Below are 17,584 nucleotides of genomic sequence, written 5' to 3' on the forward strand. Positions count from 1 at the left end.
TGTTATGACAAGGAGATTTTCAAACACTGCTCCCCAAAACATATCCTTCCCCCCCAACTAATCAGTGGTCAAATAGCAAGGGTCTCTGTCCTGGGGAGATCTTTCCTTAAAGACAGCTCTCTGCCAACATATTTGTGTAGAGCACCTACTCTGTTTATAGACTTCTTACCTTCATCACCAATTGCTTGACGAACATCAATACAAAGGCTCTCAGAGAAAGAATTTCTTTCTGATTAGGTCGAGGTCCATCTTAATTGGAAAGAAACATGCCATTTCACACTATATACTCCATAGTTTGAGATGATTCTGATATAATAATGACTTCCCTCTCCCATCAGGCACAAATTGGGAAATTCAGTTCATAATTTCAGTTTAGAAGAACAGCATTTCAAGCATTGTTGGTTTTAATTACAATTCTAAAACATTACTAAAACTAAGGGCAAATCTAGTATCCCAAAGAAATTTTCATCCACATTAGCTCCAATGTAATGGTTGGATTTCCACTTTTTATTTCACGTGGAAAGGATTGCATCAGAAATCTACTTTCCAGAAAATAACCATGAAGAGACATCTAATTTCATACCCACTCTTAGCTCAAGGATCTCTCCTCCAACATCTGTGTGTATTCCCATTCAAATGTAATATTTTCCATGTGTAGTCCTTCATGTGGCATTCCATCAGAACTGGCCTTAAGCAAACTGGCTTAAATAATTTTTCTACATTTGAGTAAATTTGGATGACGGACGACCTTCATATTATTTATAAATGGCATGAGATTTACAGGATACGTACCCAGAATTCCTATAAAGCTACTCCATTGTCTAAATCCATCATATAGTATATTTATGAACCTGCCTCCTAGTAAAAAACACACAGATATGTCCTAGCTGTAGCTTTCTCAAAAATGGAAGTGCTATGGTTTGCCATCGAGGTAACTGGTTAGATCTTATGTTCCTAGGGGCACCACTAAGTCTTAAAAAATTAGCAGAATGGACAGCTGTCCTAGCAACTAAGTACCCTGCTATAGCATTGTAATTCTATTAGAATAATGGATTAAGCACACAACCTGTAAAAGTATTTATTAGGCATTTTTGGCAACCTGGCAATGAAAGGCATGCCCCTGCTGAATGTTGAGCTACAAGTTGGAGACCCTGGCAGTGAGACAGCCAAGTGTCATATGCACACACTCAAACTGTATAAATATTTTTCCTATTTTTTATGGGTTATATCCTACCACTCCACTACTGGAAACACAAGAGCGTCTTCCACTGCGGGAAAGTACCTTGTGCTAACAGAAGAGGCTCCTGCCATGGCAGAAGGCTCCCTGAGCCAGAGGAAAGCACTCAGCTGAGCGGAGTGGTGGGGAGCTCTCTTTGTGTTCTTATCCTAGCTATCACACCCAATGAAACAGCAGCATGAGCCTTCCACTGGTATGGAAAAGCCATTTCAACTTCCTCTTTGTCAGGCAGGAAGAACACTGGGAATTCAGAAGAGAGGTTGGATCTGAGTCCATACCTTGAATACTGGGTCTATACCAAAATTCCGGACATTTTAGGAATATCATGGTAGTTATAACCCTAAATATGACACACAAACACCACATATAAGAGAAAGGACAACTTTTTTTATTCTGGAATATTGTTTTGTTAATAAAAATCAGGATAATATACACATACCTAAACCTTTGGGAACAATTCCACTGCGATCTTGAGGATTCACGACCCAATAGTAATACTTCAAAGTGTGCATTGCCAGTAGAACTGTCCCAACTCGTCGTATTGCATTGTATATGTTAGCTGTACCAATGAACTCAGTAGACAGGTAAGTGTACAGAATGAGTTGGACCTGCACCACAACCAAATTAATAGCAAGAAGTTAACTAAGATTTCATATATATGGGAGCCTAAAGCAACTGACCTTTAAAAGTTGTAAAATTATAATTTTAAAATGTTCTAGTTTGATGTGCAAAAGTGATATATTCTGGTTCACCAATTCGTATTTTATTTATAGAAATAGATATAGATTTAGATACCCCTAAAATTTAATTCTTTCAGTCTCAAATATCTAAATGACCCCAGTACTACTAAGGGATACACAAAAGTATCTGACAAAGGGAGCTTTGACACTGGGAAGCTTATACACTGAAAATCATACTGGTCTCTAAGATGCTTCTGGACTGTAATCTAGCTCTTCTGCTGCAGACAACACAGCTACTCTTCTGAAACAAATGCACATTATTACCTTGGCTGGAGTATGAATCCATATTGCTGGGTTAAGTAGGATATGGTCACACAGTTGTTTCAGCAAGGGCACACCATTGTGCAAATTGCTCAGATACTTAGCAAAGGCAAGGCAAAGTTCTAGAACAGCTCTGCTAATGTGTGCTTTGGAAGACTGCAGAGAAATAAGACAACATATTAAGATAATAGGTGTGCATTCGTTAATATCTCTACATGGACCACAACTTGAAACTCAAGTAGATTCATAAACAATTTTTTAAAAGTTGTTATGATTGCTTAAATTTACCTTTTCAAGGCTGTATCCTATCACAAGGAAGCCCTTACAAGAAAGCATTTGTTCTTGCATAGCGACTGAATTCTTCAGCAATTCCATAATGAAAGCCAAGAGAATGGAACTGAAAAACACATTGCATTTAATATTTCAACATCTTAAAGGTGTTAGATTTATGTGCAGAGTTACACATTGTCAGAATTCAGATCTATTATTTCTTTCAGTCTAATACTCCTTATTAGAAGCAAATCTAGTTATCTAACATGGCTAATAAAACTACTGCATTTGAACAACCATAAAGCTAAAGCTGCTTACAAGTATAGAATAGGAGTCCCCAACCTTTTTGAGCCTGCCAGTACCTTTGGAATTTGGATAAAATGTGGTGGGCACAGTCACAAAATGATTGCTGCAGAATAACTTCAGAGAGAGCCAGCGTGGTGTAGTGATTAAGAGCGGTGGTTTGGAGCCATGGACTCTGATCTGGAGAACTGGGTTTGATTCCCCACTCCTCCACATGAGTGGCAGATGCTAATCTGTAGATCTTATTTTGTTTCCCCACTCCTATACACGAAGCCAGCTGGTTGACCTTGGGCTAATCACAGCTCTTAGAGCTCTCTCAGCCCCACGTACCTCACAAAGTTTCTGTTGTGGGGTGGGGAAGGGAAGGTGATTGTAGGCCAGTTTGATTCTTCCTTAAGTAGTAGAGAAAGTTGGCATATAAAAACCAACTCTTCTTCTTCTTCACACAGTGAAGATTTTGGTGTTGTGGTGGCAGCTACTGTTAAAGCAACATTTAAAAAAAAATCTGCAAAGCCAATCAAATCCCCAATGGCCAATCAGAAATCCTGCTGGGCAAAAGTCCCACCTGGCCCTACCCACTTTCCAAAAACACTTGGTGGATTCCAGAAAAGGTGTCAGCGGGCACAATGGCGCCCACTGGCACCACACTGAAGACCCCTGTTATAGAACATCTAACACTCTTATTCCACTGGCTTGCCATCTAAAGGCCATGAATGCCTCATTACATTCAATTGCGACCTTGGTTTGTAAGATCTACAGTGAGGCTCACAGACCAAACTTGCAATGACTTTAAGACTAAGTTCAGATGTTATAGCAGAAATATGAACAGGCAGGCAAGGACAGTTGATGCGAAAGGCTAGGAAAAAAATATTTTAATGCATTTATTTATAAATTATCTTTCTTGTCCAAATTAGTCTGAAATGGCTTAAAATAAACCAGAAAAATATTAAACAAACAAGCTACAAAAAGAACAGCACTATAATTGCTTCGAACACCAAGTTACATCAATGTTATTCAACCAAAAGGCCCACACAAAAAATAACACTTTCACTGGTTCTTTGAAATGAGAAAAGGGAAGGAGCAGGTCAGACTTCAAAAGAGTGTAAGGGACCATCTCAAAAAAAGGAGTGAAGTCACTGGGCCACCCACATTTGACAAACTGATGGAATCACCAAGACAAATTTATTGGCATACTTCAGTAGGCAATCAGGCATATATAAGGAGAGATAATCTCTCTAATATTTATATTTTAAGGGATTTGTGTTTCCCACATTTGAGAAATTTTGAAAGTCACACTCCACGTTCCTGACACCCTTTAAAAAACCCAGAAAGGTATTGTATTAACACAAAACTATAATGGAGACATTTTATAGCCTCTACTCTGAAACATCATAATCCATCCTCTGAAAATACCTAGGCTTTGTTTTCGACAGTCCCCTAGTAAACTTGAAGTAGCCTGGAAATTAAACAAAAAAATCTTTCATTGATCAAGCAGTGGGTCAGGAAGATAAACTCTCCTTGGCTAGAACCAGCAGCTCTCTTAAAAAATAACCATACACATACTTTGACAGGAAGGAATTCATCCCTAAGAGATTTTCCATACCCCCCTTCCATAAATTACATAGCTACTGAATGATGTACACATTTGTGTAGAAGATCTGGTGCCAATAATCTTGACTTCATCTCAAGGTCTTCTCTGCACAAGAAATTTAACGTGATATAGCCTTGAAAATATAAGTAATGTCCCCAATATAATTGCATTATTTGGAGATAATTTTCCCTTTAAAGCTGAACTGGTTATCCCAATATCTTCACCTTGGTGACTTTTAGATGCCTATGCCCATCACTTAATGTGTATTTTATCTTCAGCGTACTCTATTTATCTAGACAAACATCTCCCAAGTTAACCTTTTTACAGTTGTTAGCTCAGCATAACTGAATAGGCAGGCATAAGAATTCTTTATACCCCAAAACAAAGTGGGAAGTTAAAATGTGAAACAAATCCTCTTACCACACAGTTGTGTCTGGCTGGTCTGTTGAGTATTGCCTGTAGTCTAGCTGTGCAAACAGAGGAAAAAGAACCTGCACTCCTCCAATTGAATGCATTGCACTTTGGATAGAATGGGTGATGACTGCTTTCACATCCTGTCAAAGCCAAGGTTGAACACATTTTTAAACAAACACTGCATTTGTGTGCAGCTGCTTTTAAGCATTAGTAATATGACATCAATGTCAAATGTGAGGGAGTACAAACAAATTAAGGTATAAAAAGCTTCAAAGAAAAGCAGTGGTGACAATGAACAATCTTTATCTATCTATAGATTAGGGTTGCCAACCTCCAGGTACTAGGTGGAGATCTCCTGCTATTACAACTGATCTCCAGCCGATAGAGATCAGTTCACCTTGAGAAAATGGCCGCTTTGGCTATTAGACTCTATGGCATTGAAGTCCCTCCCCAAACCCCGCCCTCCTCAGGCTCCGCCCCCAAAACCTCCCGTTGTTGGCAAAGAGGGACCTGGCAACCCTACTATAGATAGATTTTGCATTGTCTCAATAGACTATCAAATTTCTTAATTGTTTAAGGGGAAAAAACCAAGATAGAATGGCTTTAAAAAAATGAGATACAACAGACTATACATAAAAATAAGTAAATGAAATAGATGAGGCCTAATTCCTCCAAAGTATGCACAGTCAAAACAGAACACAGAAATATTTGAAGGAAATAAAACATCAACCTAAAATAATAATGCCAAATACCTGCAGCATGAGGGCATGTGGTGAATGTACAAAGATAGAAGGGTTATCCTTGGGTGATGATTCTAGGCAAAGCTGTGCATCAGTAGCCCTTGGATTGTATGTAAAGGCAATAGCATTAGAAAGTTTTCCATCATACAGTAACAGTTTGTGATGGTCAGCAAGGAAGAGGTCACTTTCTCCCTTGAATTTAAAGGTTCCCTAAAACAGAAGAAATGTTTAAAAAATATATGTTAAGAACATTTTAGCTAAAATACAACCAGAAAGAGAAAAAACCTTTTTACCTGTAGTCAAGTATTTTAGGAAGATTTTTATTTTAACAGTGCCTCATGGCATGAGAAAAGATTTAAATCTGTGGGATCTGTGTGAGCTCGACTTGCAATCCTTTAGATCTAACCCACAGCACTGTATTATACTGGTTTTCAATTGTATAATCTACCCTGAGTCTCAGAGAGAAAGATGAATGATAAATTAAGCAAACAGTAACAATAAGTACAATAAAGCTTGATTTATAATGTTTTATTTAATGAAAATTCTATATTGTAGTTCTTTTGAAATAAATCTTCAGAAAATAAAATAAAATAGGCATAGAAGCTACTGTTTTCATTAGCGTCCTTTCAACCTGTTACATTACTTCTTCTAAAGCACCATGTGCTCAATAAATCACCATTCACATTAAAGGCAAAAGAAGAAAAATGAGGAGGAGGAGATGGCAGAGGAAAAGATGAAGGAGAAGAAGAAGATAAAGTTGGACATGTTAGTAACAAAATAAAGCATTTTCTCATATTGAATACAAGGATCTATAATTTCCAGTGGGACACAAAGCATTAACATATCAAATATGCAACCTTTATTTTTGCAGCTCTTTTCTTCCACATTTATTTTTATTACTGAGAACATTAGTGAGAAGTTTATAATCCAAAACTATGCATTATTTGATTGCTTTCTGTGGTGAACTCTGAAATATCAATATGCGATCTGACACTAGTTTGCTATTTAAAAAATAATAATAACTTAAGAGTGCATTCCTGAGGGAAGGGCGAAGCTCCACAAGAGTAGGTGTGACCCCACGCTGGCATAGGTACCACCTTATCATGGAATAAGGTGAGGGGCAAACACGCTGGCATCTGGAAGCAGCGGAGCTCTGCCGGCCCCCGCTGGTAGTGCTGTCACACCAGCTGGGATTTCCCGGAAGAGAAAACCCGCACCAGTGTCAGGGGGGCGGTTCCAAGGGAAACGTCCAAAGGAATGTTCCAAGGGACAGAGCTGACGTTAGTCAGCTTCCTATTCCCTTTTGGCCCGGGAATGCCCCCTTGAGCTGCGGCGGGGCTGCACCCCTTTATTTGGTGGCACAGCCTCGTAGTTTGCCATGGGGCATTTCCTCCTTGTTTCACTTTTTGCATTTGAAAATGGCTTTTCCCCCCTCCATGGCAGCTGGGAAGAACACCCCCCCCCCGAATGGGCTGCTTGTTTGCAATTCTGTAGACACCAACACTGATTAGAACATTATATTTCATTAGAAAGTTACAATCCTTTAGAAACGTACCCACTTGTTTTGTAAATCAAATCTTCACTCAAATGCAGAAAAACCTCAATATAATTAAAACAAGAAATACCTTGTATCCCAAGCCCAACTGATATATTGCAAATATCTGGGCAGCATTGAGAGCTTCACTGAAAAGATAGACAGCTGTCATCTGTCCACAAAATACTCGATTGGCATCTGCGGTTTCTGAAGAGCCCAGGAAACATTTGTCAAAAGTCTGGGAAAGAACACAAAATACATAATAAAAATGGGGGCAATTCTATCACATTTATATATAAATTCTGTTTTGAAAGTGAAAAATGTCCACTTAAATCCACAGTCTGATATATTTTTAGTAATAAACATGAAACTCTGGTCACAGGACATTCACAGTCCCTTTCACATCAGGGAAAGTTCTGTACATGTCACAACACTTCCAACACTGAAGTCAATAAAAAAAAGCCCTCTGGGCTTAACGGACATATGTCAGACTTTCATACAATTCTGAACTATGGTGAACATTTTGTTGCTATTTAAAAACATAAGAAACCTCCTGGATGAGACTAAAGGTCCATCTAATCCAAAATCCAGTTTCATGTATTGATCCAACCAGATGCCCCAGGAAGCCTTTCCAGCAAATGGTATCTAGTACAAAACCAACTCTAAATAGGGAGGTTCCATTTGTAAGTTTCCTAAGTAGATAAACAAATGTAGCCATCATAGCTAATAGCCATTTATAGACCTAATTGCCATAAATTGGCCGAATCACTTTTCAGACCATCTATACGCCATATTTTACACCTTGTGGCAGAAAGTTCCATAGAATAATTATGCATTGTATGATAAAGAAGTACTTAGTCTGGACTGAATCTTCTGCTAGTCAATCTCATAGGTGACCCCAAATTCTAGATTACTAAATGGATTTATTGCTTGTTAGTAGAGCAAATACTCTGCATGCAGAATGACCCAGATTCAATTCTTAGTGTGGTTTTCTTTAAACTGATCTCAGGCAACAACTGGAAAAGAATTTGCAAAGCCGCTGCTAGTCCAGTAAATACTGACCTAGATAGACCAATGATCTAACTCAGTACAGCAGTTTTACATGTTTAAACCCAGTGATTTTACACAAAATAAAGCTGGGGTTATACTTAATATATTCAATGTATTCTAGGAGATCAGATTCAGAAATCCAAATGCTCCTAAGGATGCAAGCATAAACAGTCCCATGTTTATTGCCTTTTTACCAATGTGTTCTGCTCACAATCAGAGTTGAGAAAGGATGCACCAGTGTTTTCAATGTGGATTTATGGACAGAGAAGAGATTGGAATCTGCTTTAGTAACTGTGAAGAATGAATGAGGGAATGATAGCTCTTTAAAATTAAACTACTATGATAGAACTTGTATATGAAGTATAAAGAATATGAAAAGAAGCTTATTCAAGAGACACACTTCAGGGATCATAGTTCAGATTAATTACCCTTAAAGCACCAGTCATTTTTCTGTATTCTCTTGATGGTTAAAGGGCAGTAAAAGCATGGAGGTTTTGTACCCAAATCCAATCATCAATTTCAACATAGACAGAGGTACAAGAGAGATTTTGAGGCAGCGCAGAATTACTTACATCACTTGTATTAACAAACCATGTTATCTCGCCATAAGATGCCAATTCTCCATTCACATAACATCGAAGTTCACTGTTCTTCCAACGATTATAGATATGTACTATAGTAACCATGTACCACTACATAAAAAGGTAGATGTGTTAGGCTTTATTTACCGTTTCATTGCTTGACTGTTATACTATATTAACACTACCCATTTTATGAATTTTGTATGGAACCTGGAATAACAAAAAGGTGGCGTAGAAATCCTTAAAATAAAAATTATGTTTCTATATAGGTTAAAACATTTACCAGAAAAAAGTAAGCTTATATGTGACATTAAAATTGGAGCCTGCATAACAATTTTTAAGGAACATTTTTCAACTTGCTTTACAGTGCCATTCATAACAGAGTGACATCCATTGAAGTCAATGGACTTAGAAAGGGGTAACTGTGCTTAGGATGGCACTGTTCAAGTACTTGGTTTTTTTTGTTTTTAAAGTACATACTGTAGGATCTTCTCTTTTTTTTGGAAAATCAAATTTTAGAGCGCATCAGTGATGAAAACCAATGTTATTCTGACAACCAGGGAAACAGGCATTGATTCATATAAAGCAAAAAATCCACCTCAAATGGCTAATTATAAAAAATTTCTATGTATTAACCAGTAGTGTTTATATGATAACTCATTCTGACTTACCTTTTGTGGCTTAAAATCAAATTTCACACAGTGCTGGAAACCTTTTCCTTTCGATTTAATTGAGGTCACAACCAGACAGCCTCCAACAAAATGAGCCGAATAACCAAGTCCTTTGCTTGTTCGAAAACTGGAAGAAGTTATTTAAAATTATTAGATTCACGATTCACTCATGCTTGTTTGGGTGGGGAAATCTTTAAAAGTACATGTAGATTAAACAAGTTTCAGAATTGTGAAATAAAAAATACATACCAATATAAGTAAGGCTTATCCTTGTCTACGTTGATATTATTTACAGGGTCCATTCTTAACCAAGTATGAAAGGTAAAACCGTTTTGGTATGGCCACTTTGCTATAGGAGGTAAGGCAATTGCCTAGAATAAAACAAATACATGATTGACAGTAAAGCAAGTCTTTTATATGACTGGAAAGGATACAAATTAAGGGGGCGTACTAAAATTTGCATTTTCACCTTAAAATGATGACAAGGACCCATTTTTTCTTTTTAAAAAATCTGTACAAAATATATAAAAAGACTGAATAACACATGTAAAGCTCTAGAACTGAAGGTACCAAAAGCTAGTTATCTAACTTGTCCTAAAGGCTTCTTACAATCATTAACAGGTTTAGCCTGTCTGACAGAACATTAAATTGAAGTCCTTTAATGAAAAAAAAGCATTAATGAAAAAACAAAACAAAAAAAGTATTTTGGTCACAAAACTTTTTAAAAATTATAAGCAGTAATCAATACTACTGTCATTGTGGGGATGATGTATTTGTTCAAAGGAAAGATTCACCACCATTACAATCTGCTTCCCACTGTTGCACTTCACAGACTCGCAATGTACATTTCAAGAGAGATTTTGGAAACTGTCCGGTCATAGCTGCTGCCCAGACGAGCAATATCAATGAACAAAATAAAAAATAAAAAATCAAAGAACTTGAGTGTCAGCAGATGTCTCATTACTTTGCTAAACTCTTCGGCTATCCCTGCACAAACTCAATACCATAAATCCTTCTAGGGAGGATTCACCAGTTATCAGTCTGTATAACACAGCAGTGACTTTCCTTGAATGTTACCAAGACAGCAGTACATGTTAACAATCTTTTTACTGAAATGTCTGCAAACTTTTCAGTACAGGAAATTTTATTTTTATTAAACATTAGCCATGAAGTAGCTAATATGGCAACACAAAAGAACTGTCACAGGAAACAATATAGGCTGTTTTCAGTAGCTTCAAAACTTTCTAAAGAAGAAACCCATAAAAGAATTCTCCCACACAACGAAGGCTTCAACCGTAAGTACAAATAGCGGCCAGAGTAAATAACGACTACATCCACCCAGCATATTGGTTATGTTTCTATCCTAAGGTCATGGGACTTCCTTATAGTTTTAAAATAACATCTGCAGTATGCAGGCAATAAATCGGAGATCTGCTTAGAAATTGTATAAATGTATACAATCTTTCCCCTGGGCTAAGGAAAATATTGTTCACAGGTTCAAAGTTATTTTACATGTCTCATCATACAGAAGGAGCATAAGAAAAAAGCAAAACCATAATGCATGAGTATTAGTGAATACAGCACAGTAATTTCATTCTGAATACATAAAATATTTAAGCTACACATCAACAATGAACCAATCAGCTGCTGTTTATGTTTGTTTTGCAGACACTCCATAATGGACAGTTCAATTTGCTTTGGAAACCCAAAATCCTTACTTTATTGAGATATTTTCAACCACTATTATAAATGGTCTCACCCAATTTCCAATCTATGAGGTGTTTGAAATGGAGCTCATTTAATTCCCTACCCAAAGCAGCAATTGATCAAACCATCCCTGAGGTTTAGGTTCTCACAGAAAAATTAAATGTGACTACTAATTAATTACTACAAAAGTTTCAAGGGTAACAACATGCATTTTGCACAGATAATGTACAACAGCCCTTACTGGAAATTTTGTGCATAAGAAGCATATTTTAGATTTACAATTCCCTGTATGTGTGGTATGTCCAAAGAGGTTGCATTTTTCTATCAGCCTTTCATGTTTGAATGTGTATAGAATGAATGAGCTAAATGGAAATGTGTATGAAATAGCCAACTGATATTCACAAAGGGAATAGAAAAATAGATAAAATAGTTACTTACTGCAGCACTTTTTCCTGGGAAGTTGAAGAAGGCATCAGGTCCATACTTCTGAGGCATATGCTTTAATACGGACAACAGCTTTCCAGCATGTGGTGGCTATTCAAGGAATTATTTCCCATATTAGCCAGTTTAGTAATGTCATATCCATTACAAAGCACAAAAACACAACTGAATTTACTAGGACTTCTACATACTTTTGTCTTGCACTTCAGGGGAGGGGATGTGGCTCAGTGGTAGAGCATTTGCTTGGCATGCCGAAGGTCTCAAGTTCAATCCCAAGCATCTCCAGTTGAAAGGATCAGTTAGTAGGTGATGTGAAACACCTCCATCTGAGACACTGGAGAGCCACTGCCAGTATGAGCAGACAATACTGACTTTGATGGATCAATAATCTGATTCAGTATAAGGCAGCTTCATGTGTTTCAGCAGATACCAGGGAGGCTATGGAAATCGTGAACAGGTACCAGAAGGCAGTTTTGGATGGAGGAGAGCTAACATGATAAATCCCAAATGGAGGTGCTTTGGGTAGGAGGAAAATTTAACTCAGGAACTGGGATATCTCCTGTTCTGGATGGGATTGCACTCTCCCAAATGAGCAAGCAAAACAGCAATGAGGTCTGGGGTGCCATTCACCAGCTTTGGCTGTTGAGCCGGCTGCAGCTGTTCCTAGGCAGGAAAAATCTTGCCACTGTGGTGTATTCCATGGTAACATTTAGATTAGATTACTGCAATGTGTTCAATACGTGGCTGCCCTTGGAGACTGTCCATAATCTAGAGTTGGTACAGAATGCTGCAGTCAGAACACTGACTGGGTCTGTAGGGACCCTATCACTTCAGTTTTGTTCCATATACACTGATTCCCAGTTTGCTTCCAAGCCCAATTCAAGGTGATGGTATTGACCTCTAAAGCACTATATAGCTTGAGACCAGCAGACTTGAAGGACTGCCTACTCCCATATCAGTCTACCCATCCACTCCAGTCATTTTTGGAGGCCCTGCTTTGGGTGCCCCCTGCCATGTGAGGCTAGACAAATGACAGCCTGAGAAAAGGCCTTCTCGGTCATGGCACCAAAACTTTAAAACTCCCTCTCCCAGGGTGATTCTTCTGTCTCCCTCCATAGTTGTCTTCCTCCAGCATGTGAAAACGTTTTTGTTTCCATACTCTTTTATTAGCCCTCCTCCCTGTCTCCGTTTTTATGTGTTTATGACTTTATATTATGTTTAATTGTTTGAAATATTTTATAAATATTTATATTTCAATGTTTTAATACCCTTTAATGTTTGTTACATTAGGGACTCTAAATTGGGTAGAAAAGCAGCATTGAAATGTTTTAAATAAAATATTTTTAACAGATTGAAATAATGCAATTACATGCAATAATGCATATCCTTTTAAGATAGTTTGAAGTAACTGTAGGTTAAAGCTACCCTGGCGATTACACTGGCTCCCAGTTTACTTACAGTGTACAATCACAATTACAGTGTACACTATATAATTAAATTAAAGATATAAGAAGGTCCCTATAGCAGAAAGGCTTTGCCCTTGTGGGTCAGGGGATATAGACACTTCAGAACATGTCTTGATACACTGCTCATTCTACCAAGAAGTCTGCACAAGGTTTCTTTCCCCTTTGCTTAACACTTGTCCTGATCAACCACTTGCCCTGATTATTTATAGTAGCAGTAGTAGCTGTTGTTGTGGTTTTCGTGTTATCTATTGTGGCTGTTGTTGTTTACTTGTTTGGTTGTTTGTTTTTGCTAGTCAGTGACCATATTAATAAATTATTATTATTATTACAATTACAATTAATGATCAGTTACCATCATCAATGTATCTAATAGTCAAAATAGCTCCATCTGTGATCTGCAGGTTTAAGTATCCCAACCTTTTCCATGAAACTTAAAGACAATGCATTAACTTTTATGAATAGTGAGATAAACTATTAGGCTATATGAAAGTTACCAGGTTTGCCATAGCAGAGTTCTACTTACCCAGTTTCCTTTGTCGCCTTGAAGTTTGCTGAAGTATAGCTTTAATTCCCGAACTGTCACATTGTAGCTTGCTAATACTCCCAGCATATCGACTAGCAGATCTAAAGAAAGACAGTTACACAAATATTAATCTATGATGGTAAATAGTTAAAATAAGGTCATGGAAGGGTCATCTGGTGAGTAAGAGACTCTACCACAGTCATAGGTGTACAATTTCCAGAAATTCTGAAGGGTTGGTTGGTTTGGGATATTTGGGGGGGGGGGAATGGAAAATTTGGGGGAAATTTAAATAAATGCAATACTTGCTATCCTGTCAAACCAAAACTAATTTTACTGCTTTAACAACCGAAAATGCATCATTTATAACATACAGCATACAAAATTGCAATATTTGAAATATTTATGGAATTTAAAAGTTATAAATGATGCATTTTCTACAAGCAAAACAGCAAATATACCCAATGATTAAGAGAAAACTGCAAGCTGATATACCCTATGCTACCTTAGCTCACCTACCTTAACTTTTGCTACTTGAAAAGTAGAAAAATAGTTTTACAAAAGCTTTGTGTTAAATAACATAAAATATATTATTTGGTCAGGAAAAAACGGTCACAGGAAGGGTCGATAAATAATATCTGCATAGATAGATGTAGTTCCAGCTAGCAGGGGTCCCCAACCTTTTGGAGCCTGCGGGCACATTTGAAGACGAAGAGTTGGTTTTTATACCCCGCTTTTCTTTACCATAAGTGGCTTAAAATCACTTTCCCTTCCTCTCCCACCTCCAACAACAGGCACCTTGTGAGGTAGGTGCGGCTGAGACAGTTCCAAGAGAACTGTGACTAACCCAAGATCATCCAGCAGGCTTCATGTGCAGGAGCGCAGAATCAACCCTGGTTCTCCAGACTAGTCTGCCGCTCATGTGGAGGAGCGGGGAATCAAACCCAGTTCACCTGATTTGAGTCCACCACTCTTAACCACTACGCCACTCTGGCTCTTTGGAATTCCAACACAGCAAGGTAGGTGCAGCAACAAAATAGCTGCAACAAAATGGCTGCCGCAGGGACAGAGCCATCCACAAAATGATTACCACAGCTTAACTTCAGTAACGCAATGCAAATCATTGTGCTGTGGTGGAAGCTGCTGCCTAAGAAACATTTTTAAAAACCTGCACAGCCAATCAAAACTCCAATAATCAATCAGAAGCCTTGCTGGGCAAAACCCCTACCTGACCCCGCCCACTTCCTAAAAGCACATGACAGATACCAGAAAAGGTGTCAGTGGGTGCCACTGCATCCACAGGTACCATGTTGGGGACCCCTGAGCTAGATTCTGCCTTCTTGCTTCTGTAGCTACTGGTTAGCGAAAGCTCTGTTCTCAATGGGATTTCCAGAGTATTCCTCTAAGTCTTTGGTGTAGATTCTGCCCCACCTCCTTCTCATCTTTTTTTCCCCTCAAGCAAGGCAGGGCAATAAACTACCTGATAACAAATCTGTGGGTATATGTGTCATAGCGGTTTGCGGGAGAGGTGAAAAGGTCAACCACAAGAGAAGAGTAAGGCCAAAAGGACCATAGAAGGAAAGAAAGCCCTCATGAAGATCAAGTATCCTTCTACATGCAGAAATGCATCTTGAATTTATGAGTTGTATATGTCTACAGAATGCCCATCTTGTCTTTAAAAGCATTTCACTCTTTCTTAAAGGCAAATATTTCACAGGAATTTTTTTTTTCAGTACTCCCCCAAATGACCAACTTTTCCATTGGAAAAACTGAAACAGATTTTTTTTCCGAGTCTTCTCATCTCTAACCACAGTTGTTTCCAATTCTGTGACCGTTTCAGAAGTCATACCTGCAATCATATTGTCAGCCTTATCAATCCTTTGGAGCACGTGCTCAACAAGACCCACTTCTGTGCAAATCTGGAGATTTCGTATACTTTTCTTCAGGATTGCTGTAAACATGCTCCATATTTCAGCCTGGCAAGTGACATCACACTTATCCAACAAGTCCACCATGCAAGTAATGCTCTCTCCTTCTTGTATAATAAAATTCATTTCCAGATCAAAGTGACCACCTACAAGCTTTATTTAAAATAAGAACAAATGTAAGTGATTTTTTTCTTTCTCCAGAATGCTATATTTAATATTTGCAATAGTGAGAAGTAGCACTTTTTTTACTGGCATACCTGTGACATCAGTAGACTGCATTGGCATTTTCAGATTAGACTGGACAATCAATTCTAAATTTCATATCAATAACCTACCAACTGATAACAATTTATAGCTTATGAGAGGCCAACAATATTGACCAGACTCTGCTGGCTCTTAAAATGTTGATATACAGGACAAGGTGCTAATCGTAACATACTTCAGAGCCCAAGCTGCACTTTAAGAGCGCAATCCTAAAAAAGCATTTTAAAAAGTTTGTTGCAATAGTGTTTTAATATTATTTTCCTTCTATAGTAATCTATTTAAAATAAAAATTTCTGGACTATGCACATCTCTCAGTCATGGACACTACTGCCCTAGTTCCCTTTGAGCACAATCCTGAAGGGGAGCAAATCGTAATAGGAGCTGGTGTGACCCTGCCCATTGATCCCAGGATAAGAGGCACTTATGCCAGAATGGGGGCATTCACGTCGGCCCCGAGATGCCATGCCGCTGCATGGAGCTCTGCCGCCAGCGCTGCACCCGGCAGTGTTCCAGCGGTGCAAGTTCCCATGCCAGCTTCCTGGGAGGCATTCCCAGGGCATTCCCGGGGACAGGGCTGCCTTTAGGCAGCATCCTAACCCCTTTTGCCCTGGGAACACCCCCTTGAGTTGCAGCATTGCTACGCCCCCTTTTTTGGTGGCATAGCCTCGCTGTTTTCTATGGGGGCATTCCCTCCATTTTTCAATTTAAATTGCTTTTATTTTCTCTGCGGCGACTGGGAAGCCTCTGTGGAGGCGGTGTGGCTGTGCGGCTCCTGGCCACCGAACATCCACCGCTCCTGGCCACCGCACATCCACACACACCCTTCAGGAATGGCTGATAAAGTTGTTCACACATATCCCATTGAAATGGATGACTCAAACTCATTGTAATTTTATTTATCCCAATAGTGTACTGGGACCCTTAAATTATTTAACTATCCTTGCCCACTAATCTCTCCAATCCACTGCTCTCCTCCTTTTTTTGAACACGGCACTTGTTTGTCTTCAAACTGATGAACAAGGAATGTGCCTCCCAATCTCCATCTTATAACACCATCTGCCAGCTAGTCTGATGACAGGGGTTATCATAACGGCTGTATTTAATATGGTGAATGACATCCTTTGGGTATACAGAGTTAGTGACTGAGATCTATTACTTAAAAAAAAACTAATCAAGGATTCAGATATGATTTTTCATTAAAAATATATCCGTTGTGTGATAAGATTCACCAGAATAGTTACTCTCCGCTTTTCTATGAATCCCAGCAGCACCCACACATTACTCAAGGTCTGAAACCGTTAGAGAAATATAAGTTGGGAAGCACATTTTTCAACATTCTTAACATAAATCAGCAAAGATGTCAAGCATCTGAAGATGAGAAAGCTACAGTGAATGTATCTAAAATTCACAACCAGAACACAGGTAAGAAAAAAGAATAAATAGTATTTTAAATGTTTCTATTTTTTCACACTTTTCTTATGGATATGATAAAGGAAGAATGGGTCAAGTAAAAACTTTTAATAGACAAAGTGTAGCAGAGTTGGTGGTGAATCAGATGCACAAAGATGGAATTCAGGAAACAATTGTGGTTGGAGAGGTTTTTGATCAATTAGGGAAATTGGCGGACCTTGAGGAATATTTGAAAGCTGCTTCTGCTGGAGGTTGACATAGATCTTTTCCTTGAACAGATGGCCTTAGAAAAGCACTACACAAACAGCACAATGCAAGGAGTTAGTTATTTTTTACTCCCAAATCCCATCTTCTCCTCTACTTCTTGTTGCAATTCCAAGAGCAGAGATCAACCTCCTGACTGCATATAATTTATCCATCATGGATTAAACAGTAACCTAGCACAAATACCGGCCC

General features: G+C 38.4%; 1 protein-coding gene across 1 annotated transcript in view; it reads right to left on the minus strand.

Annotated features, from left to right (window-relative positions):
• The window catches only part of LRBA (LPS responsive beige-like anchor protein), a 445,808-nt gene that overhangs the window by 383,530 nt on the left and 44,694 nt on the right, over nt 1-17,584 (minus strand). Inside the window, exons 2-14 of the mRNA XM_056855892.1 lie at nt 15,376-15,607; nt 13,530-13,630; nt 11,538-11,633; nt 9,642-9,763; nt 9,393-9,519; nt 8,713-8,832; nt 7,182-7,328; nt 5,569-5,766; nt 4,823-4,956; nt 2,527-2,635; nt 2,242-2,394; nt 1,677-1,845; nt 170-249 (exon numbers count right to left, since the gene is read on the minus strand). Of these exons, the coding sequence (XP_056711870.1) occupies nt 170-249; nt 1,677-1,845; nt 2,242-2,394; nt 2,527-2,635; nt 4,823-4,956; nt 5,569-5,766; nt 7,182-7,328; nt 8,713-8,832; nt 9,393-9,519; nt 9,642-9,763; nt 11,538-11,633; nt 13,530-13,630; nt 15,376-15,607 (1,788 nt within the window). The remainder of the gene's footprint in view (nt 1-169; nt 250-1,676; nt 1,846-2,241; nt 2,395-2,526; nt 2,636-4,822; nt 4,957-5,568; nt 5,767-7,181; nt 7,329-8,712; nt 8,833-9,392; nt 9,520-9,641; nt 9,764-11,537; nt 11,634-13,529; nt 13,631-15,375; nt 15,608-17,584) is intronic.

The sequence above is a fragment of the Euleptes europaea genome, chromosome 9, assembly GCF_029931775.1.
Source record: "Euleptes europaea isolate rEulEur1 chromosome 9, rEulEur1.hap1, whole genome shotgun sequence".
NCBI lineage: Eukaryota > Metazoa > Chordata > Lepidosauria > Squamata > Sphaerodactylidae > Euleptes > Euleptes europaea.